This window comes from Musa acuminata, chromosome BXJ3-11 (assembly GCF_036884655.1).
Source record: "Musa acuminata AAA Group cultivar baxijiao chromosome BXJ3-11, Cavendish_Baxijiao_AAA, whole genome shotgun sequence".
NCBI lineage: Eukaryota > Viridiplantae > Streptophyta > Magnoliopsida > Zingiberales > Musaceae > Musa > Musa acuminata.
Genome location: NC_088359.1, coordinates 32,602,840 through 32,628,698, shown reverse-complemented (window position 1 = coordinate 32,628,698; position 25,859 = coordinate 32,602,840). Strand labels below are relative to the sequence as shown.

General features: G+C 36.2%; 1 protein-coding gene across 2 annotated transcripts; it reads right to left on the bottom strand.

Annotated features, from left to right (window-relative positions):
- Positions 1-716: 716 nt before the first annotated feature.
- LOC135580748 (BAG-associated GRAM protein 1-like) lies at positions 717-25,794 on the bottom strand. Of its 2 annotated transcripts, none has more exons than XM_065175337.1 (18): positions 25,364-25,794; positions 23,627-23,677; positions 23,343-23,440; positions 22,323-22,398; positions 15,906-16,034; positions 15,782-15,828; positions 15,219-15,342; positions 15,006-15,122; positions 11,300-11,329; positions 11,117-11,216; positions 9,440-9,546; positions 6,894-7,019; positions 6,711-6,815; positions 5,719-5,865; positions 5,527-5,580; positions 2,481-2,544; positions 2,300-2,361; positions 717-1,244 (listed from the first exon to the last, which is right to left on the bottom strand). In XM_065175337.1, the coding sequence occupies exons 1-18, from the start codon at positions 25,577-25,579 to the stop codon at positions 1,134-1,136; spliced, it is 1,764 nt and encodes a 587-aa protein (XP_065031409.1). In that variant the 5' UTR covers positions 25,580-25,794; the 3' UTR covers positions 717-1,133. The 2 variants fall into 2 exon arrangements, with proteins under 2 accessions (XP_065031409.1, XP_065031410.1); XM_065175338.1 differs by having other exon boundaries at positions 23,627-23,696; positions 25,364-25,503.
- Positions 25,795-25,859: the final 65 nt, after the last annotated feature.

Here is a 25,859-nt window from a genome sequence, read left to right as displayed (position 1 = left end):
GGCGTAATCGACCTCAGCAACCAACTCAGCTGGTCGAAGACTCCCGACATCGACCCGTGGACTAGGCCGTGCTAACTCATCAGCCATGGCGCATCATTTCATTAACAAGTATAACAACAACAAAGAATTTAGGAGAAAATATTCTACGCATGCTGTAAAATAAAATATTTATTTTGGCACAATCTACTATAAAACCCAATAATTTACTATTACCAAGATTAATTACTATTTGCCCAACGCTCCATTTTTCATCTTCATCCTAACTTAAGCTTAGAGAGATTGACTTGAGCTCGTCATCGACGATCACACCATTAAACTATTAATTTATTTTATTTAAAAAAATCTGAAAAGTGATCCGAAAATATTTTATAACTATATTTATTTTTGTTTTTTAGATAATATGCGACATGAAATATTGACCAGCGAATAAAAGTCTCCCTCTTAAGTGCTTACCACCGTTTGCCGTCGGACGTAAGTACCAGCGTAATTGTAATTAAATGGACTTCACCTCCAAGAAGAGTAAGTATAGCTGCCCCGTGTGACCCAAAAGACAGCAAATATTCCATCGATCACAGAATGAGAGCTTTACCGGAAAGCAGGAAAGGGAAGACATCTCGTTGAATTTTCCTGCAGGTACAATTAATCCGTCAAGAAGAAAAGCGATGATGATAGCTTTAGACTGTACTGATCATATAAACGGCCACAATCATGTTAGATAGATCTGCAAGTGCAGCAACAATAGCCTCATTCTTCTCAAATTGTTTTGTTTGTACAGACAGGTTCAACTCAGCAGATAATTCACAACAAAAAAATGCCCGCAAATGACATGCTGCAGCAGTTGAAGAAACTTCTGAGCATCGCGGGTGACAAAAGGTGATGGAAGTCACACTTTGTAAGGGAAAAAATGAAAAGAAAAAGAGTCCTCTGTATTTGATAATAAATCAACATTATACAAAAGTTTGCTCATATCTGTATAAAAGAAGACACCACTATTTCACTTGCATGAAGGGTGGCATGAAAAAAAAGCATAGATTCCTGTGCATGTTACAGTTACAATGACAAAGAATGGAACCCGCTGAGAGGCGTAATTTTCTGTAAGTAGGCAGACCTGTTATCTGACCCATTACTTTCGACTAACTGAGAGCTAATGGAGTTTCTGATGCCTCGACCTTTTCCTGGCTGGAACCTGCCTTGCCAAGATATGAGCGTGCAATCTCTAACATTTGTGCCACCTCTTTCTTGTACTGTGCAACGAAAGATTACATCAAAATGGAACAATGTGCTGATTTCAACATGTGCATATCATATTTAATTCATTCAGCGAAGAGAAACCATGGAGGAAAACAAGAAACTCTTTCATGTAGCAAAATACTTTGCATCGTAACTACACAAAGAAGTCCACTGTTATTTCCTAAGCAAGGTTAATAGTAATTGAAAAAATTAGCAGGGAAGAAATTAAATCTGACCGTGGAAGTTTCTATTCTTAAGAATCTGCACCACAAATATATGTATCTTCAAATATATGTTGAAAATAAACAAGTAGCACAAACTTCCAATAGAATGGTTGGCAAACAGCAAAAAATTGGTCAAGACAAGGCTACATAAATTATTGGAGATCAAAATGAGACAAAAAAAAAAAGAATACCTGCCACCAGAGTTGCCAAAAGTAAAATACACATGATAACCATTTATGTGAACATTTTAAGAAGTTTCATATTTAATGCAGACCATTTAAATTGAAGTATATATGCTACACAGTGTGTCGGGCTACCTATAATCTCATGCAGGTCAAACTCACAGTTGAGTCTTAGCTCACTCATATTTATTAAGTTAGCTTCAGAAAACATATAGTCAATTTTCAAATTTAGTCTACTTGACGAAATCAAAGGGACTTTTTCAAGTTTATGGGGATTTATGTAGTATTTTTTTATGAAGACTTTGAGATGATAATTTGATTAGGAGATATTAGGGATTTAGGATGTCATAAATTTTGAGTTGATTTGACTTTTGATTAATTTGTTATTTTTTTCACATTGGCCTTGATTTAGGATTTCAGTTTTATCATGAATATTGCGAATTGAATTATGATTTGAATTATGGTCTGTAGGGCCTGATATACCCTTTCTTTCCCTTGTCTTGTTGTTTTTCTGTTTAATCATTCCACTGCACCCTTCTTATCATAATCCAAGATGGGGCATTGGACACAGACAGAATGTTCTAGTTAAAAACATTGAATGTAAATTATTCTAGAATCACAACCAAGAAAGTAGGAAGTATAAATCACAATATGATGACATGCCTCTTCAACAGCTCCAGCTTTTATCTTAGACTGCATGATGCACCACTTCTTGAAATGTGCACCTGAAAAAGACATTTATGTTTTTTTTTTTGAACGTTTTTTGGCTTTGCATGAAGCAAAACAGCAACAAAAGAAGGCAGAAAATCAGAGAAAACGATAGAGACACCGACTAGCAACTTACCAACTCGGATATCAATAGTACAGGAAGAGTCAGAGATTGTAGTCATTGACCACCTACAATGTACCTGAAATACATTATAAATTACATCTCAACGATACAATTCTGCAGATCTAGTTGAGAGTCCACTTAGTGATAAAACCTAATAAGATCAACAGTAAGATGCAGTTTTATTAAGCAAGATAAGTCGAAAGATTCCTCGCATGGACCAAACCAGTAAAGCAAATTAACTCAGTTAAAAAGAGCATCCTTTCCAATATATTCTGCTTAAGAAAATGAACTTTTCTGACGAAAAGTGTTCTGATGAACTCAAAGGTACCATATTTTGGGTGTCAAAAGGTTACAAGTTGCATGCTACTATCAGGGTAACTTACAACTATAAATTTCTGCATATGTCATCATCACACTTGCATGCCAGTGCAAAAATGCTAACTGCTACAAGACAACAAGAAGGTGGTCGACCATCTGCTCAAATTGGTCCTGTCATGCTAAAACTTCCTAACTCCAAACCTCTTTTTAATTAACTTGGTTTGAATGCACATGGAGCCTTTTTAATATTAAACTCATGTATTTTACTTCTCATAACTTCCAAATTACTTAAATTATAATACAGAGCAATTATGAGCACCATCTATGTCTATTCACAGATTCTTATTTGTGCTAACATTAAGCCAGCCATGTGATTTGGAGTTTTTCAATTGCCTGTCGAACAGAAATGTCCCATCCATCAATGAAATTTAAATAAAATAATTTGAATGAAAAAGAACACTTAGGCAATGACGTTTATTTATTACTATAATATGTCAAGATAACATATAATGGCTGTTTTCTCAGTGTATATTTTGGCAATTTTAAGGCTAACCAGTCACGGTGGAGATGTTGCCCCAGACTGATCCAGTAAACAGGTCAAGTTTGACCAATTTTGACTGGGGGCATGAGGCAGGGTTGGAGCATGACTTTCAAAAATAGGATCAGCTAGGGCTGGAATAGTATCAGACTATCAGTTATGCCATCCTAATACAAACCAATCCCATCCTTAGCCATCCTGCTTTGTGGAAACACCAGCACAGACAATTGCATATAAATAATTTTCCCTATTATATTGCAAATGTAACTAAGACATATACCATTATAGTTACATATAACCCCAAAATTTGACACAGGTGGGGTGGGCAAAAATAGATGTAATCAATCTTTACATAGGTTGAGAATGGTATTGTATATTTATTGGATTCAGGTTTGGGGACAAGATGGGATTTAGTGGTATGGAGAGGACGATTCGAGTATAGTCAACCCCAGCCTGTCCATTGTCATCTAAACCAATACCTGTGATGAGAATTGATCTTAAGAACTTAGAATAATTCCACTATGGTGTCATCTATGCCAGTTCAAAGAAGTAGAACTTGGGAGCACCAGTGAAGACAAGTTTCATAATCCATGAAGATGAATATTTTGCCACCATAAAAGTACAGTCTAAATATTTCTGGCAACAACTTTCTGCAAATAATCCAAGTGAGTGAAAAGCATGCTGATAGATGAATTCTAAATTGCCAAAGGACCCATGTGTGCAACTTCATAAATCTTTTTACCTGACAGATTCTAGCTGCCCTTTCCAGCTTCCATAATTGTTTAATCAATTAGTTCTCATGACATTCAAGATGTTTTTAAAGGACCACCATTTGTGCAGCCTAAATATTGATGTAATCTATTGTGTTTGATAAACATCATGTCCAAATCTACAGCAAAAAATCTTGAAACTAGTACATGAAAAAAAATAAGAATGTGAAGTTTCTTTCTATCACAAAAGACTACCCATCTTCCCATTCTCAAATGTCTGATAAGTGCTTGTAACAACAATGTAATTGAAATCAGGATCATAATAATTCAGTCTGACTAGTACATACCAACCAGTACTTACTGGTTTGACCAAGTATCAAAAACATATGGAACAATATTAGTACATGTTTTTTATTGTTTTATTAAATGGTATCAGAAGACATGGGTAGTTGTGTCATTTTATATACTAGTAATGCAGTAATCAGATAGGTTATTGATCTTTACACTCATCCGGATATAAATATTGCAACTCGTTGCATTATATTGTGGTCCATTATTATAACTGGAGTAAATCTTAGGTAGAGAACAAAATCATGTGGCACATCAGAAATCATGGGCTTCAACTCCTGCACTAATTGTAATGTACAATGAACTTGGAATAATTGCTCTCATAGAAGCATTAATTTCTATAGCCTCAGCTGAAAGCTAATAAACACAAATTTAACTTAGGTCAATATTTTGTCAAAACAAAGGGACAACGAAGTTCGAAAAACTGGTCATATTGAACAGACAAGATATAATCTGGCCGAGAGGGAACCAGCACCTGTACCAGGCAATTTCCCCCAATCCGGTTTGAGACATATTTTCCTTAATTTAGATAGCTGTCACAAGCATGGCTGTTGACTATCAATAGCCCTCATCTTCTCCTCTTCTCTTCTCTCCCTCGTTTATCATTGGGCCAACCATACAACGGCACAGTGCATATCAGACCAATACTGATCTTGCCAGGGACTAATACGGGTCACAAAACAAAATTTAAAATCTTGAAAACAATATTATCCATAAAAGCCACATCGTTGACTCCATTTTAAACTTTTAATACCAATTAGTATATGAGACCAAATGCTCATGAAGGTCTTCCATGACAAACCTCAGACATTCTGACCAAATAAAGTAGGCATTGTTCCATCTTTGTAAAAAGACCTTGTTGGATATGTTGACTGACTTGACCTTCTATCATAGAGAACCCAACAGGATACCTATATGTGTTTAGTTGTCTGAAGATAACTACCTCCAATTAAATTGGTCTCAGAAAATACCATATAATTAATGAGAATTGACTTTCAGAAGTCATACATAAAAAACATTTCCACTTTGCGCATATAGGTTTCCCCGTCAGAGATAAGAAAACTAATAATTTACTGAAAAAGGAACTCAGTTCTCTTCTGTTCACAGTGCATTAAGAAGAAAACAGCTGAGATTCAGTACGCACCTCAAAGTTAGAACCAAATAGAATATCATGCACCTGTTGGACAGTCTCAAAGACCTAAGCAAAAAAGGAACTGAAATTATAAAAGGAGTTTGCATACTTGCATGAAAAAAATGATAAAACTGGGGTAAATCATTTGAAGCTAATGTTAAAAAATAAAAAGAAACTACATGAGATTGAGTGAACCAAACATACCAGTGTTCTCTTATCAGGGGACAGAACAACATGCTGTAACTCTGTCATGGCGGTGTCTGGAGGACACATGGGGCTATGGCACAATGATCTGAAGGTTATTTCTCTGACTCGACCATCATATTCATCAGCAACATGCCACTTGCCCAACTGCAAAAGACATAAAAGCAAAATGTCTGATTATTTCAAGTAAGAAAAATCATCACCAAGGCATATGGAGTTGCCATTTAGAAATGACCCACTGAATTTACTGTGTTCATTTATATATATTAACAAAAAAATCATTGATATTGACATTGCAGGTGGTAACTTCAACCATGATCTATATTGCTCCAAGCTTGCTAAAACTAATCCAAGGCCACTAGACTGGACAATAAGTAAATCTTTTATGGACATTATAAAAATGGATTTCAACCGAAAAAGGTCAAGGCTTAAGCCTCTGATGAAGTTATAACTGAAGTAACAATAAAGAAAAAGACACTATTAACACCAAAAGTTTCCTGAGTTATCCAAGTAGGCATTTCATGAAAATCATCAATAACAAGAAAACATGGTAAAAAACTGGGCAGCCAATAAAGGACAGCTGGCAGGGGGTGAAACATCAGTCGTTGTTACTTAAAATAAAAAATGCATTATTCTCATATAACTATTGTTCTACACAATGGTCATTTGATAGAGCAAGCTCATATGATTTCCAATAAAATTGATGCAGTTGGAACTAAAGTTAAATTACAACTAGATCCAGCATATAGAGTGAGCTGCCACCTCATTAAGGTTGCTCCTTCCACAACCTGGGTGACCAGAATGCAAATAACCCCACAGCTTGCAGGGACAAGGCTGCATGTGCTGACAATCACCATTTTGCACTTAACAAGAGACTTGTGCACTAGGCCACTCCCTTTTATGCCCAGTATAAATGTAAATTGAATACTAATAGTTCAAAATTCAAAAGAACCACAAAGCGATTGACAACTACATAATGATATTTCACTTACACTCAGATTGGTATCTTTTCTTGCTGAACGATATTCAGCAATAAACTTTGAGTCATCATTCAACAATTCAGAAAAGAACTCCTCTGCTGTGCAGGGGAAATTTTCCTGGAATGAAGCAATTAACAGAATCTATTAAATCTTTGGAATAAAAGAATATAATAGAGGAGGATGAGTCCAGTGTACATTGACTATGCCAACTAGAACTTCTTCGTTTATAAAAGCTTGGAACTTTCCAGTCTCGACAACACTCTCATTTGGAACTTCTATTTGTCTCCCACTATCTCTCACAGAGCTGCTGTGTGCACGTTCCTGTGTTTCCAAGTCAAAGAGCCAGCTGTAACAGTTTTGGCTTCCAACGACTAACAAGTGCAGGATCACAAATAACAAAGACATAGATAAACAATAGGAAATCCTAAGATATTAAGACAGCGTTCAAACTTCAAAGCAAATCATAATTTATGAAGAAAGAATACTAGAAGACATCATCAACTCCATAAATATAAGAGAAGTTTTCTGCCACAAATCAAAACGTAAACATGTCTTTCATACGAAAGAAGTTTATAAACCATCATTATGATGTCTAGCAAGATTTCAAATCTCAGTGAAGTTTAATACCGATCAATAACTGGACCAACAGTACCAAACGGCACATTGAGTGTCGGTATGGGTCGGAAACTGGTTGGTATCATCTGGACCAGAGAAGAGAGAGAGGAAGAGGCAGGAGAGGACAAGGAAGCAACACAAGGAGGTGGTGGTGGCAATGATTACTAAAGGAAGAAAAGGAGATGGCCATGTTGGGAGGAGGCAGCAGGACTGATTATCCTGGGGGGATAAGGAAAAGGTAGAGAGGAGAGAGAGAGAGAGAGAGAGAGAGAGAGAGAGAGAGAGAGAACAACTAATATAGCTATCGAGAATTGGGATTGCAAAAAAATAAAAAAGTGACTGCAGTATCAGGATCAGGCGATTGGATTACCACCTGGTAAGCCCAACACAGTGAGCTTACCAGGCAGAAACAGCATCTCAAACTGGATTAGAAGCAATTGAAATACTAATCTGTATCGACTGGTACAGTTGAAATTAAAAATAAAACATGATGTTTGACAAAACCAATTGTTTTTTAATCAAACTTGTGATAGTTACAATTAGAAAAGTCGTGTTGCAAATAAGATGCAAGTTTCCGGAGTTCTAATGGGATTATATATTAGAAAGGGGGAAAACTTGCCAACGGCTTTTTTTCTTACTGTAAGATTCATGATTAAGGTCTTGTACGATCACTGAATCTACAAAAAAAGGAGTCTATGCCAATGAAGAAGTTTAGGTTTTGCTAATGGCAAGGCATCTTTCTTCCTAACTTCAATTGCTCTTTCTTCCCTAACCTACACACACTCTCTCTCTTTTATAATCTATGCTACTAACTCTATAGTTTTCAACTAACTTGATTTCCTTTTGCTCTCTTATTTGCATGAATTGTCGTGATTTTCGACATGCATTTGTATTGGTCATCTCAGCATGTGCCATGCTAATCCATGCAGTATGTATCGACATATGAGTAGGCCAAGTTTTGTGACGTGGCAACCAAAGCATGAAGGCATGTCATCAGGCACAGGAAGAGATTGTACAATGCCCGAAAGGTATTAGTACATACTACATACAACATTTCATGTTTGGCAGTGCCTCACTATATATTTTCCATTTTGTTCTCACAGTGACTAAGCAACTTGATCTTCAAAGTTCAAATTGCTTTAGAAAGTTAGCGCTGTTGTAAACGTCTAAGCCAGTAATTTCTCCCTTAAACAACAATCAAATTTGCTGTTTTATATTGGACAAGTCCTTAATTTGACATAAACTGATATCCCATCCTTTTTAGGTCTTCCCTTATGCTTTCCACTGTCACAATTGAGCATATACATATTAAAAGGCATAAAAAGAAAATTTAAAATCATACAGCAGCTGCAACTTGTTCACAGAAACAGTCATATCAGGATTGACAACTAGATTTTCAAATAGTCAACTACAAGCTCCTGTTCACCGCCTGAAAATTGTAATTCCTAACATTTATATTTTCACAAATATACATGCTATAGAAAAAAACCAAACCAGAGTTGACAGCTTAAAAGTACTTTTGTAAGATTTTAGAACTTTGCAATGAAAAGAGTGAATTGAATAAGAATAATTATGTCTATAGTTTTTTTCGCAAATAGCTGTAGGTACATTTTGGTGAATAAATTACATTTGCCAATCTTTAACATCAATTAGACAGACTTCCATCAAAGTAGAGATAACAATGTGGTTGAGGGTTTTCATCTCTCCATGCCTATCTGACATGCTTAATCTCTGAATATCTGAATAAGTACCACTACTTAATATTTATCAAATAGTTACTAGTATCGGAATAATTATCAAATACCCGACTTGTTACCACTTCTTGATGTTTGGATTTGAAAGGGAAAAAATATGAGGGTAGCTATGAAAAGAAAAAAGAAAGCTAAGTAATGTAACCACTCTCGACTAAAGATTCACATGACTCGCTTTAATATCGATTATAAGCTACATTTTTTTTTAATATTTAGATTAAAAACTAATATGATCCACAAAAGTACACAATTTATGTTATCCACAAGAATCACACAAAGTAAGCCAATGACAACCTCCTGCTCAGGGTTAAGAAAAAATACAACATAAAAGTAAAAAGCCAGTGGAACCAGAAGGCTAAGTTGAAGGGTCAGTACCTTCTTCTCAGCTTCTATTGATGCATGAAAGTTCTTATCTGTCCGTTGCAAAGCTCTTAAAGTATGATTTCTGTTCCAAAATGATGCAAACTTGTATCTGACTCTCCCTGCATAATGGACAATGGCAGAACAGTTTAGATTTCTACCTGGATCTTAAAAAATAAAACTAATCAAATAAAAGTTGCAATAAGATGTTCAAGAAGGTACTTATCATTTAAGATTGTGAACAACTAACAGCATATAAGAGAAAGAAAACAAACAGGTATAGCAAAGGAAAAACTTGGATAAGTATTTTGGTAGCCATAATCTCTATCATCACATAATATTCTTTCTTTCATTTGATAAACAATTGGAAAATCAACAAACAGATTTGAAATACAACAAGATTTTTGCATTGGTAAGTATAGCTATATTCAAGTAGATGAATCCATGTAGAATATTACTTCAATGATTAGACTGCTACTCCGTAAAGAGGAAACTTTGATTATCCAAAATGGTCCTAAGAAGTTAGAACTCATGTAATTGACACATCAAACAAAAAGGAAAGTTCTGTGTGCAATGCATACTACAAACATGGTCATTCATGCATTGTTGTAGTACATGCAGGCTCACGCATTGACTTTTGGAATATATCTAATTTTGACATAGAAATGAAGAACAGACTCATAGCATACCACATAGATTCAAATTTATTGTTCATTCTGAGACATGAGCCTCCCACATTAACAGAATACTAGTTGTAAAAACTGAATACTTCTTGTACTATGTATATGCATAATATATGCTACAATCCAAGTCTGAATGTGCATTATGATGAAAATTTAAAGAATTTAAAATTATTGCCTTTTATGACCGCATGTCCATGTTACCAATCTAAAACAATTTAAACAATCCAACTTTCAGTAAATAAAAATGTTCAAATGGATAACCCTCTTACACCAAGATGAATTATCCATCAATCAGTGTAAAATTTTGAAACCAAATGGGAAAATATGATAAAGAATTGTAATCTTACAGGAAACACATGGAAACACCAAGATGAGTTGGAGCATAATTGTGATGGTGTTTCTTTATCTAACAATCAAGTGGTAACTAGTTCAAGTGGCCGAATTCCTCCAGGAGTCAACCATTATTATAAAAGTACCTTGAGGAAATCTGAATGTTCTCTACCTAAAGAGCAACCGACCATGATGCATTGGCTTGGCATGTAAAGGAGAATTCTCAGTTGTTAATTAACTAAAGGGGCTTTTACCAACATTGTGGGTATCGAAGAGCAATAGAACTACCATTAATTTCTCCCGAAACCAAATGAGAAAATAGGGAAAAAGATAAGGCATGGAATGGGACAAACGAAATGTCACTTGTTTCAGATTTTTGCTAGTCATGCCTACAAATCATTGCATTCACTACATACTCCAACAGCCTATTTTCTAAAATCATTGAATACAACTTATCTTCATATAGGACAACTCAGATGTATAAAATAGAATAATCTTTACACAGTCACAGTCATATCATTCTAGAATGATAATATATATAACTGATAAGTACCCAAAGAAATAAGTAAGAGGTGATGGTTCTCCAAATATTTCATAGATGGTACACATCAAAAGCCTAAGACATGAAACCTTTAGAGCATATGAAAAAGGAATTAAGGCCATATAGAGTATCACCAACCATCTGGACTTCCTAAAGGAGGCACACCATGTCCACCAGCTCCCATTCGAAGAATTATTGTAATTGCAGGGTTGATAACTGCATGCTGGCTTCTTCGTATCTGCATACTAATAGCAAAGACAATTGAATGCATACATAGTTACATACAATATAAAACATAGTTGCAAAAAATAACCAACGTACCTCAGCAATGTCTCCAAAAGAAATAACCACCTAGGAATGGAAATTAACTATTTATAGTTAATTAGTGTGTAATGGAAATTGTAGCAAAATAACATAAGGGTATGAGTCTACAATTAATATCAGTGATACTATTGCCATAAGAGTTAGTAAAAATTTTACAAATTTATCAGACATAAATTTGTTTTGGGATACTAAAGAAAATAGGATCTAGAACACAATAAATTTCACTGGATATAAGAATCAAAACACTCGTAAATCCTCAAGAAAATAAGAATATTGGGTCCACAACACAATAAATTTCACTGGACATGAGATTCAAAATGCTAGTAAATCTTAATTAAAAAATCTATTTTTCCACAAATAAAATAATAGCATAATAATGCATCATATAAAATGTAGAAGATGTAGCTCAAGTATGTTGGGTCAGGGTAAAGGTAAATCCTAACCCAACACGGACTGACACTGTGTTGCATATTCTCAATTCTTAAACTAATCAAATTTGGGTGAGGCCAGGTTGAAGAGCAACTGGATCAAGCAGAACTAGATTCGGTTGGGTTACTCGAGTTGTGTAGCTAAAAAACAAGAGATCAAAATTATAAAAATGATCCCAAATCATATTACATATATCATACACTTTATATTGTTAAACCATGTGCGTCCGGTTAAATTATGTTCTGGTTGAAATCAAATTGACTAGGAGTTATCATAAACCAACCTATGAAATATAGATAAAAAGCAAAATGTTACAAAAGACACCAACATGACATCTTGTAAGAGTAGCACACAACACAATACGGACATGACAACTGATACATGTATATTTTTATGCTTCATCAGCATATATGATTTATAATCATCATATATGGAAATTAATAAGAAACATAAAAACCAGTCAGATGATTAGAAGAAATTCATAAAGTACTTCTAAGTTCAAATAGATTCGAGGAGCAAAGGACACGTACAAATCATATGAATATTGCCAATATTCGACATATCTTGAAACCTTATAAAGATGATACAACTGTCCTACATATGCAGCATACCAATCAATTTAAATAAGCGCAGGTGGTAACTGGCAAGGGTAGAGATGTCCATGCAAAGAACTATCAGCATGCATCATGCCAACTTGTGTCAGGCATGTTATGGCTAGGCCAGTTTTTGGTCAGTGCCAACTAGCACAGGAATTTGCCAAGTGGCACAAGGATGTGATGATTGGCATAACGTGTCACATAATGTGCCAAGTATGGTACACCCTGTTGCCACGGAATGACATTCATTACTACCCAATCCAAGATGAAATGGATAGAATCTACTAAAGCCAACACAACCGAGATACCAGAAATCTTAAACTAACCAAAATCTTAAACAACCCAACCAGATGATCAGGTTAGCTAAATGGTATTGTGGGTTGAACACAACCCAACTTGTGGCCTAATGCACACGGCACCTGATAATGCAGAATGTTGTGGGGATTATAAATGTATAATTATGCATCATGCTGATTGAACAGATTGGCATTGGTTCACTTTTAACTAAAAATAGCTATAATTGTGGGAAATGGATCTGCAGCTGAGTTATAAAGGTTTGTTAAGTTACTCATCTATTAGTTCCTTGGAGATAAAAGTTATGGATCTTTGTTCTATTGCTGCTTTGATTAATTTTAAAATATCATAGATGGTTTGCCTTGAAGATACCTGCTGCTGTCTTGTGGCTCATAACCTGTGTTGCCCTGCTTTGGTGGTCTTATGCTGAAAACCAAGCAGCTGGTTACTTCATAATTTTTTAGTAAATGTTTACCTCATTATTGAGATAATATGGAATATATTTTGGCCATTGGGCTCAAAATTTTGATTTTTTTGTGTTCCTATTCAAAACCTTGGTTTTGACATCTTGTGCTTATGTTTTCATTCCTATGCAGTTTAGTTAATTGGTAACTGAGCTATTAAAGAAGGTGCAAGCTAACAGATGACGCTTTGATGTATATGTTTCCTGCTTGTATTCCATTGGTGGTAAATAAAGTTCTTACAAAAAATTGCATCTTCATTGGAGGCGTGCATAAAGATTTTTATACATTCTCTAAAAATGCAACCAAACAAAGTAGTTTAGCCAAAACACAACCTGGTGCTTTCCACCATCCAACAACCCCATTTCCTCGATCAACATTCTGTGAGATCAGGTCGTTTCAAGTTCATATCAGGTGTTTTGACCCAGTGGTTTCATATGGTATTGGTTTGTAATAGCCTCAACAACAATGCAACACATGAAAGGTGTGAAATGTTCGTTTTGAGCTACAAAGTACTGGTTGTCCTTTTCATTTTCCTTTTATAACCTATATATTTGAGATTTAGGAAAACCAAGGAGCGAATGCAAAGGGTAAGTGTCTCAAATGAAATCTCATCACCAACCGCCACCTTGCTGCTCATCTGAATCAAAGGAAGACATAACCAGCACCACCGACAGATGAAGCCAAAGGGGAATTCGGGAATCTACACAAGAAAATTTTCTAGCATTCTGTTACATCATGTTTTTTCTCCTTTTCTAACTTTGTTAAAGATGTTAGATTTTTCTTTTTCCCAGTGATACATTACACCATGAAAGGCTCAGTAATGATAGGCAAAAGCCACTATGTTAAAATATTTGCTGAACAACAATTATGCGTCTCCAATAGCTAATATTTGATGTCATGACATGGTTCAAACTTCAAAGTTCAAACTACAATCCTTGAAACCCCAACATAACAGATTAGTCTTCTAAGTTGAGAAAAATTTCAGTTTAAGCCAGACCTCTATATTTATCGAACTTACACAATTTTCCGAAATGCATCAAATTTTAGCTAGTGTTTTAGTATGAATATCATATCTATTTTTCCCCCATATTCTTCATCCTCATTTGCAATTGTACAAAAACCAAGATGCTTAAGCATTGATAAAGACCATACAATTTCATTTAAAATTTGCATCTTGTTGCCTTGCAATGTTGCCAATAATACTCCAAACTCCAAATCCACATATCTATTACATCAAGCTGGAAATATTTGATAGATATTTAATAATTAATATCATGGTAAAATTCCACAATTAATTTCGAGATAAGTAACTTAAGGTGATTTATCACACACTCTCAATATTGTCTTTAATTCAGCATCATAATCTGACAAAACCATATGACCTTAATTTTTCCATGAAGAGCTAAAAAGGAATAATTCAGTGGTGAAGCCTTTCAACCAATTCATTATCAAAAACATCCAATTATGATAGCATTTACAAAGCCATTATTACTCACAAGTAGCAAAGAGAAAAGCTAATAACAAACAAATAACTGATACATTTACACACAAATAGAACGAGTTCAATTTTAAAGACAAATGACAAAATACCAATTCAGTGTGTAAGAAATAAGCTCATTTGTGGACAAACAAAAATATCCACATAACTAAGAAGCATAGTGATATAGCCTTCAATTGATTAAACCTCCAGCAAAAAAATTGTGGAGTTTAAAGAATATTATAACCAACAATGAAACAAGGATTATTATTTCCAAAACCAACTAATCAACTAGTCCATGTAAGTTCGATTAGACATTTTACACAAGGATGATAAATTCCAAAATTATCAAACAGGCAAAGAACCATGAAGAGAAGTACGAAAAAACAAATTGCTTAGCGGCACAAAAACTGGAAGCAAATGTATAAGGTGGATAAGCTAACCTTTATTTGCTTAGAAAATACATTGGAGTGGAAGCAGATGTGCCATGCAGACACATACATACGTCCATGGTACAGAAAAGATCTTTCAAGAGCACATGAATAGCTATGGTCAGCAACCTGAGTAAAAGAAATAAGACTCCATCAGGTGACTCATGTTAATAGCTTTCAGTCAAATGTAAGTATTTAGCCAATTACATTAATGGAAAAGTTCACCTCATCAGGAGGAAGTTCAAATATGGTCTGCAGAGGCCCTGGTTTTTGATGGACTAAGGTAGGGACTTGTTGATCCAAAGACAATCTTCTTCGAGCATCAGCTCCAGCATAGCCATTCAAAGCTCTGAACCACATATTTTTGGCAGATAAGACAATATATCTTTCATATCTAGCTAGGACAGAGCTTCAGAGTTCAGAATCAGCTAAAATGCCTAGTGATTGACCAATTTCAAGACCAGAAATCTTCTTTTAAAAAAAACTAAAAAAGAGTAACACAAGATCCATGCTTTACACTAACAAAGAAAAAAAGTAGCACAAGAATGATATTTCATACAAGGGCACCGATATATCAACTTCTAATGCCCAGTATCAATAAGGATAAAAATAATTAAACCAGTACTGACCTATATTGTCAAATATCGGTCTACAATCAAACCAATATATATCGTTCAGTACGTACTGGGCCAACCAGTATTTGAAACCTTACCTCCATGTTCCAAAATTATTGTGACAAAAACAAAAATCAGAACCATGAGGCTTATTAGCAAAAAGCAATAAATAACCTGGCAAAACTTGCTTGTAGCTTTGTTGTTTTAATATGAAGACAGACCTGGGGAAGAAAATATTTTAGTTGAAGTTGTTAATATCTTGACATATTATTCAGTATTTATAAATTTACAATGTTACCTGTCCTGATGTACTATCTAAAGTGTACCAAAGCGCTCCAGTTTGACCTTCACTTTCAACTGGAACAGTAACAGATCCAAGAACAGTGCTTTTCCATATTATATCCCAGTCATATATTGTTACAATAATCTGCAGATTATTACAGATATCAAAGCAAATAAAGACAGTAAGTAGGCAATTACTCTACCATATCGTATTTGTAATAAAGAATCCAAGCGTAAGGCCTTTTTATTAAGTTTGAAGGAAAACAGTATCCTTCAGTAATAAATTTCATCATCTCAACATAGTGTATAACTTTTTTTCAATTAGCACAAAGTTCAATGCGTTGAATCAATGTAGTCGAACATTTGCATCCATTTCCAAAAATCTGGAGCTCTACAATGGAGATGAAGATAATACAAAGTGTGACACCAGAAACTAGCAAAAGCCAAGTGAAAAAAGAGAATAACTAAAAAAGTGACCAAAAAAATTAGCTGAATTATTCTTTTGACTAGTTTGTTTTTAGCAATTTCAGCTAGGATGGAAGACCACCTAACCGATTTTAAGCAAAAAAAAGAAAAATCTGTCCTTAACTTACTTGACAGATATATGAAGATTGGAATCATTTAAGTAACTCCTTAAAGATTTTAACATTATATAACAAGGTGGCATACAGTGAACAAAAGGGAATAAAAGCATGAAATCACAACCAAAGAACCTATTAAATAATTAGTCCTATTGACAGAACCAGAACTGCAAAGCAATGCTAACACAAAAAATCAAAACTCAGATTACATATCTATAAATCAACGTTGGAATACCAAGAAAAGCAGAGTGACCAACACATGCTAACAGACCAATCAATCAGCTTGATTAAACAATTGATTTTAAGATTATTTAACATACTATAACATGTGCTGGGATTTCGAACAAGAACAAGTTTTTCAAAGATAGTGTGAACAATACATAAATGACTGCCATTTAAAAAAAAATTGTGAATACAAAGTTCCTAGTAGCCACAAGTACCAATTGATAAATGAGGAATCAAGAATAACAGTCCATTTTATGCAATCTGCAAAATTGGATCTCAATTCTGAACGAAGTTTGCACCTAAGATCACAATTCAATGCTTAAAGAGATTTACTAGTTGCCACAAGAAATGTGACCCAAACTTGCAAGTAACACAATCATGCAGACAATGAGCGGAACCATTATTCAGAATGACTCGGGGCCAGCTGCGATGGTTATTCCTCACCAAAAAGCTCCATTAAAGGTGATGCAGCGCAGAGATTAAGAGAGAGAGAGAGAGAGAGAGAGAGCACAGGGGGAGGGGTGGGAGAAAATAATAGTGAAAGATATTAGGTAAAAGAAGAGACATCCATCAGACTCACTCTCGCTCAAGAAATAACTCCCAAGGACGAGAACCTCACATCTCCACATGCCTCGTACACGAACAATAGAATCATAGTATTTGAAAAATACATGTGCCCTTATACCACACACACATAATTTGGAAAAGAACTTTTCATACGGTCTATCATTCTTTAATGTTCAATTATAATTCATTTTCCTCTTATAGACCCATGCACAAGAAAAAAAATACAAAAATAAGAAAAGGTTATAATTACATCAATGCAAATAGATCATCTACTCTTTCCTCCAAAAAAAATAGATTTCTGAATTTGATTGGAGAATTTACTTCTTTTTTATGATATATCTAATTTATACACTTCCATTTTAATAACATGAAAAACCTTCTCATAGAGATGAAATCATCAATCAAATACAGTACTTATCTCCTTCCTTTTCCTTGAGAATCTTCAATCATACCTAAGATTTGTCCCGTTCCTTCTTTTATTTGGCTTCCTTTTTCTACTCATTGGGAAATTTTAGTAACTTACGAACGATTGTAATAGATGTTTCCATGTAGCAACATAGGGCATTTGCTAAAAAAAACCCTAAACTTACAAAAATAAATCAAAATGATTTCATATCAAAGGGCAATAACAGGCATCGAATTCCTTTCTTATATTCTAACTAAACCTGCATATGTTGTTTAAATTTTGGAGAGTCAATTCTGAAGGATTAATCAATCTAATAAAAATTTTGTTCAGCTAATTAAATCAGTGACAGTTTCAACATCGTCGAGAGGTTGAAAAATCAAATACTGATATGGAACATCGTGAAAAACAATCCAAGAGCCAAAAAAACTTATTAAGATTAAAAGATTGTTAGAAAAATAATTTATCAGAAGAAACTAAAAAGCCAAAGTTAACAGGGCATACTGAGATGAAAGTGAGGTATATTCTTTTTATTGTTAGAATCCAGTATTGGACTGATATGATTCTGGTCCACACTGACACAGTGTGCCGGTATGTATCATGGTACATAGAAGAAGGGAGGAGTAGGAGTAGGATGCGGAGAGAACGAGAAGAAGAAGAAGAAGAGGAGGAGGAGGAGGGTCGGTAGTAGAAGTAGTGGATGTTCGTCGACAGCTGCGGCGGGTAGGCAGCGATGCAAGCCATGATGTTCATTACTTGCATGCGCCAAAACCCTAAGTCCATGTTTTAAATAAATTTAAAAAAACTAGACCAAACCGCCCGAAGAGCGGTAATCTGCATCCCGTTTCATGCCCAGACAAAAAATAACAGCATGTACCAGTCGAGGAAAAACCTTAAAACATGAACCGAACTCCAGAATATGCTAGGTTATTTAACTATAAAGAAAGCATCTGATGACCCTCCATTAGACATTACAATTGCATTTTACAATTTACTAAACCCTCACACCTTCTCAGCACATGAGAGCATTAGAAAAGGAAAAAGGTTTTGGGTAATTGTGTATAGGACAAATAAGAGGTTATTGAGACATGGTGAGAAAAGAATTGGAAATTGGGAAGAAAATCGCTTTGATCATAAACATACCTAGATTCCACAGCCCCTCTCTAAAGATTAGTAAAAATAAAAAACTTAATGGCTGGAAAGAATGCACATCAGTGATTTAAGAAGTGCTAGACGCCAAGAGGTGCTAAGGTCCCAAAATGGCCCAGGCGCTAGGCGCTTGCTTAGGCACCCACCCACCCAACGAAGCGAGATGCTCTGAAATATTAAAATATAATAAATATATAATATAATTAATAAATAATATTTAATCCATCGTTAACAGTAGTTAGAGGGGAGAAAAGAGTCACCGACGGTGGAAAGTGGAGAAGGAGAGGGCAGCGATGACGGAGAAACTTTCGAACGATGATAGCGACGATGGAGGAAAATGCGGACAGCAACAGTAGTGGTGGAGGAAGCTTGTTGATTCTTTGTCTTTGCCATATCTGTGTGTATTACATTAGTTGAAAATCTTGTCTTGAATTGGATAGTCTGTGGTATGTTCATGTTGCTATAACTGTATCTTTTGCTTTCCATAACTGTGTTTTTTTTGTGATGAGTTGGTCTGATTAAATTACCAAGCTTTTGAGATCCTTCTCCACTGAAGTCAGGTTGTACAAGTGGGCTTGAGTTCAAGAATATTAATTTGACAAGGAATCTTGGTTTACTATGTTCTAGTGCTTATTAACCTTTTTTAATTGAATTTTACTGATAGTCATTATCATTCTTCAATTTTAACTTATTCTTGCAGGCAAAGGAATATTTTGAGAAAGCTGTGGAAAATAAGGAGCCTGGTGGTTATCATAACCTAGGTGTGCTGTATCTTAAGGGCATTGGTGTGAAAAGGGATTTAGAGACAGCCTGCAAATTATTTCTTGCTGCAGCTAATGCTGGTCAGCCAAAGGCTGTCTACCAAGTTGCAAGATTGTTCCAGACAGGCATAGGCCTCAAGAAGAATCTTCAAATTGTACTATTTTTGAGTTGTATCTCTTCTATTTTTTCATTTAACAATAGCAACGACGACGGAGGAAGCTACAAATGACAGTAGCAATGATGGAGAAAGCTTTAGACAGCGACAGCGGTGGCGGCAGAAGCTGCAGACGACGACGTCATGGGTAGAATCGAATGTGTCCGTCAGTGACAAAAGAAGCTATGGTCCTCTCCCTCGACGATGGAAGGAGATGCACACGACAGCAACAACAACAAAGGGAACTGCGCACGAAAGCTAGACATTTGGACCCATCCGTCAGCAACAGAGGAAGCGTCAGTCCTATGCGTCGATGGCAAAGGAAACGGTAGTGACGGAGGCAACGGCTACGCACAAAGTAGGGTTAATGGGTCGAGGTCGTGCGAGGGGGGTGTTGGGTTTGCGTGTGTAGCTTTGGTGAAGTTATTTAGCTTAGTTGGTTCAATTGAACCAACTAATCTAGCTTTTCTTTAACCGAGCGCTCACTCGAGGTGCCCGACATGTAGGTTCAAGCAAGTGCCCAAGTGGCGCTTTACTGAAGTGCGTCACCTAAGCAAGCCTTGAGGCGCTCGGGCCGCGCCTTGCCTCACTCGAGCACCTAGGCGAGCGCCCGGGTGCCTATTTAAACAACTGATACACATCACTATCTAGATCATTGGTATCAAGGACTAGCTATACAAAATCAATTTTCAACCTACGTGGCACTAGAACATAACAAGAAGCACTTTCATAAAATGCTTCCGGACTACTACTTCCATAATCTGTAATTCTGTATTCCATCTAACATATTGCTTGGAAGATGAGCACTACAAAACTATGCGAGGTGTCAACAAAAAGAGGAAGGCATAATAGCGAGTCTTTTAAGTCGAATGGCTAGTGAATTCTTCCAGTGTTATGCTGGGAGAAAGTATTCTTGCTTGCTTTAATATTTCAAGGTTCTCTCAAAATTTTCATTTAAATGCTCTTAAAATTAGTATATATTCACCATAAAGCAATAGAAATACAATAGAAAAGGTTTCCAAGTATATCAAAAGAACCTTTTATGTGAGCATGCATCTGGCAAAACAAACATGACTAGCAGCACTGTAGACCTTCTGTTCTCATGATATTTCCTACTAGCAAAAGCATGATAATAAGATGGTGTGATAAATCCACTAAATACAGATTCCTAAAGTTTGATGGTTCAACTACATTGTGAGCATCTGCCTGGTAGCAAAGAGCTTGTTTTACGGAACATGATTACTCTTAAACATGCAGAAGAACTGTTTTTATTTATCTAATGCTGAGCCAAACTGCCAAACAATGTTTCAAGTTTCAGTCCTAGTCCCATATCAATCCCAGCTCAGGCTGATAAGGATCCGGTATGTATTGATGTACCAACACATGGTATGCTAGCATACAGGTTGGCTCAGGCCAACAAAAAGAGAGGGAGAGACAGAGAGAGAGAGAGAGAGAGAGAGAGAGAGAGAGAGCGAAGGAGAGGAGAACAGGAGGAAGAGAGGAGGAGCAAAAGAAGGAAGAACAGGAGAAGGAAAAAGGAGGAAGAGCATTGGAGGCGGCGGTATGCTGGAAGGAGGAAGCGGCAACATAGCAGAACAGGTGATGAGGTGGTGGAGCAGTGACACAGTGGGGCGACAATGGCACGGCGACAGAGCAGTGAAGTATTGGGACAGAAAAGATGGGACACCATGGCAGTTATGTTAACCCACTAGCAAGGCAGCAAGGAGGAAGAAACAAAGGAAAGGAGGGTGATATCAAGAGAAAGAAACCAAGGGATACAGGAGCATCAAGGGAGAAGAAAAAAGAAAGAGAAGAAAAGGACAACTGTCAAAAACTTAAAAATATAGAAAAACGAGTAATGAGTATCCTTGGTTTTATTCATTAGAACCAAGCGGTAACTGGTTTGGTAGGGTTACCAGCTAGCACTGTTATGAACCAAAAAGGGCAAAATCGCTCAGCCCATGGCCCATTTTCTAGCTAGACTGGTAGATACCAGTCAGTATGGACTGGTCTGATTGTTTTTCTGATCATTTGAGTGGAGGATCTTTGAAACTTCACGAATATGATTAAACCAAGATGCTATAATCCAACATGTAACGTATTAGCATATAACATATATATAGTTACCAGCTAGCACTGTATGAACCAAAAAGGGCAAAATCGCTCAGTCCATGTCCCATTTTCTAGCCAGACCGGTAGATACCAGTCAGTATGGACTGGTCTGATCGAGTTTTTTATCATTTGAGTGGAGTATCTTCGAAACTTCACGAATATGATTAAACCAAGATGCTATAATCCAACAAGTAGCGTTTTAGCATATAACATATAAATAGTTACTATAAACTTCATCCTGTAAATTGTACAAACATACTACAAAAGATTAAAACTTCTGAAATGTCGTTTTAAGTGTTAACTGCAACAAAATGCATATACTAAAAAGTTACTTAATTGTAAATTGCAGCAATATAAATCAGCACAAAAGGCCAGAAGGTATTTGTAGAAAGGGTCCAGAGATGCCAACTACTGTTCATTAATTTATTTTCAATTAACATGATTGGATAAGAACTTGAAGATATGGGAACCTAAAACAACCTGAACAGGAAGTATATCAGCAAAAAAATTAAATTCCTCCCCCCATATTGGATTTCTTGAGCCAGGAACCATGGAGCTGCATAACATAAAAGTTGTTGAACTTGAATGGAAAAAATATATAAGTCACAACTCAAAGACAATAATACAAGAGCATTAGAGAATAAATATTTATAACTCAAGAAAAGGCTCTTAACTTTTAATTTTCATATGTATTTTAACAATAATCCTATGTATCTCAATAAGTTGGAAACGACTGGCACACTACACAAAGCTCATGTCAATAAGGTGTCCGGAGAGAAACCAATGTATGCAGTTGTGTCACTGCAATCAAAGATACTATTTCTATGACTAAAACCATGGTCACCTAGGTCATGAGAGTAACTTTATCATGACACTAAGGCTTCCTCTCCATGTATCTCTAAGCCCCAGAGTTCTAAAATCAAAATTACACTTAACTATACAAAAAAGACATTAAAAAGAAAAATAACTGAGAACTCTGCATTAAATTTAATAAGGATAAGAACTGTTGAAGAAACTAAAAAAGAGATAAAGTTGACTCTTGGGGGAAGTTTATATATTGCGAGGAGGTACGCATATAAGAATTCTCAAGTATGATTTTGGGATGAAGAGAAAATAAGTGATTGAAACTATGAATCTCGTTCTAGCATAAGTTTGACTACTCACAAACAATGCAGCTAAAGGGTGTAATCTGTCTAGAACATGGCGCCCAATTTAGATCAGATCAGTCAGCAGAAGTCCAAATACAGTGTTTGGTTAGTACATTTAAGTTATTTTTCTATTTAATGGATCCTTTTTTCAGCAACATATTCTTTATTCACATGACTCGTAAGTAACCATTTGTCTCCACTATGACAGAAAAATAACCATGAAAGTGCTACCTCAACAAACTAAAAGCCAAAAGCTTAACAAATATACATCACAAACTAATCTCAATACACTTTAGTTTCAAGCAATGTCAAACAAACACTACAGGTAAATAAATATAAAATACATACGCACCTAAATCGCTTTTGTTCACCACATGTAATTATTGCATAAGGATCAGATGTCCCGTTCAAGTTAGCACCAACTAAGTTTTTTGCAGCCAATAGCTCTAGCTGAATTACAAAGGTTCCATATTTTCATATCAAAATGAAAGAAAATAATATTAAACAGCATGATACTAAATGATCCAGAATAAACTCCAAGATTTTCACATGCCAAATAGTTGGTCTCCTTGACTTGCAAAAGAACATACTGATTCAATCCTATTCAGGAGGTTTATAATATCCAAAAAACAGTACCTTGACTACATACGCAGGAGTACCTTGAGTATCAACTTTAATATGGCTCATCTACAAAATAAGTGGACAACTGCATGTCAAGCAAATGAAAAAATATTTTATCAAACCTTTATATGCAAAGCAGCTGATAAAGCCCAACAAAACTTGAATTATCCCTTTAAGACATCTTATATAGTGAAAATCATAAAGAAAAAATTTACAAACAACATCCTAACGAGAACAAATCAGGAGAATGCATGAAAAAGGAACATCAAAGAAGCTCCATCTAAAGCCCATTTAATTTCAAGCAAGTGAATGACAAACTTAAGCCAGAAAGAAGACGCAAATTAACAAAATGCTACGAACCAAAACTTGTCTGACCACTTAAATATATAAGACAGAAAAGGACATGTTAATCATCAATCTATGTTTCAAACAAATAATTGGAAGAAAAAAGCTCTAGTCCCACATATAGGGAGGGATACATGGACCATTCCACTTAAAAATACAAAAAGCATTCTCTAATGTTCTTGAAGACACAGCATCTTTTCTCGGTGTTCGTTACCTAAATGTTCTTTGGCTTCCAGTGTTATATCAGCTGACAAGGACTACGAGGATCGACACATGTTATTAGCATAGTACTTCACCATCATGCTTATACAAGCAAGTTGACTGCTGAAAAAGGAAGGAAAATAAAAATGTGAATACGGGGAGAGTAATATTGCTCCGAGTGAAGCAACCTATAAGTTGCTGTTACTGGGAAAGGACTATGTTGCCCTTAGACCTTTAAAAGTTGAATTAGACAAAATCAAGAGTAGGTTGGCCATATGCCCATTACATCATTTACTACAACAACCTACCAGATGACCTATCATTCTTTCCTTGTCTCATTTTAACTTTAAAAGACCAAGGGCACTTATAAATTGCTCAACCGGGAACAATGTAACTCTTACTTATATATAAACACACCCATGCAACTTCACATTTCTCCCCGACTTCCGACGCTAGTCCTCAACATTGTTGCTGCTCTCATCATTAATTAATGAAGCAAGTACGGGTAATATTATTTTATTTTTCCCTATTGCATTCTTCAGAGAAGAGCAACAAAGGCCCTCAAGCTGGTCTTACAGCTTATGGCACTCAAAAGGTTCAGTTACCAATTGAGAAAACAAATAGAAATCATGTTTTTGGAAGGTTCCCAAAGTCATAAGGCTAGCATGAAGATACACCATCATTGGTTAAAAAAGAATTCGCCGGTCCTAAATCGGTGTCATTCCTAGATCAACCAATTCCATTATTTAATGACCACGCATAATGACTCAGAATTGGGGTTTTTCTTAGTCCGCGAAGACACGGTAAAATTTGGAATTCAAAAGAAAAGCTCTCGGGGGCGGGCCCAGTCGAAGAGCCATAGGGTATTTGTACCCCACATCTCCACCGAGTCTGATGAAGGGCATCGTGGTTTTGTCTTTTTGAGATGGGCCCAAAAAGACACCTCGGCGACGTGAGACTCGCCGGCTTTCTGTGAGGTCGTGGCTCTGCAACTCATTATGTGGAATCATCACAACCTCTTCATATTTACTGTCTCTATAACTTCAAACCAACCAACTTATGAATCCATTCAAACAAAATAAGTTAATTGATCATCGAAACAAAAATTTTCCATCACAAAAAAAAAAAGGACAAAAGTGTGCACCTTATGATCATCATCGGGGTTTAGAAAGACACGCACAAAGAGACCGGCTCGATTCGACTAACCTTCTCATTAACAACCGATTGACGTAGCAGAAGCTCTCTGGCGGCCAACGGGGGGTCGTCCCCGCCAAGTGGCATCTCGTCCTCGCCTCCGTTGCCGCCGGAGGGGAAATTTCCCCAGAGGGAGTAGAACACGATCACGAGTAGCGCCGCGGAGACGGTGACCACGATCTCCCACAACGAGGGGAAGAGGAAGCCGAATGAGAGATGGACATACATGACCGCCACCCAGGTCGTTGGACAGGAGCCGCCGTGAGGATCGATTGCTCCGGAGCTGGGGATTCTAGGGTTACGAGGTGCGAGAGCGGGCGACGAGAGGTGCTAGGGGAGACGAGGAGGGGGCGCGGGGCATACGTTGCGCACTCTTGTTCCTTCCTGGGGGGGCGACGGACGAGTTGAAAGCAGGGAGACGGCGAAACCGGCGTTAATTTATCGACGAGGCGGAGGGGGTGAGTTGGCGGAACAAAATATTAATATTAATAAATAAATAAAGATGTAG

Bases quoted from the DNA above. Each gene is read 5' to 3' on its own strand.
- LOC135580748 (XM_065175337.1), bottom strand. From the start codon at position 25,579: ATGTATGTCCATCTCTCATTCGGCTTCCTCTTCCCCTCGTTGTGGGAG. The intron at 23,441-23,626 runs GTACTGTTTTTT...TTTGTAATTCAG, and splicing joins CTCCTGCGTATGTAGTCAAG to CTAGAGCTATTGGCTGCAAA. The intron at 2,362-2,480 runs GTAAGTTGCTAG...TGTCTTTTTCAG, and splicing joins TACTATTGATATCCGAGTTG to GTGCACATTTCAAGAAGTGG.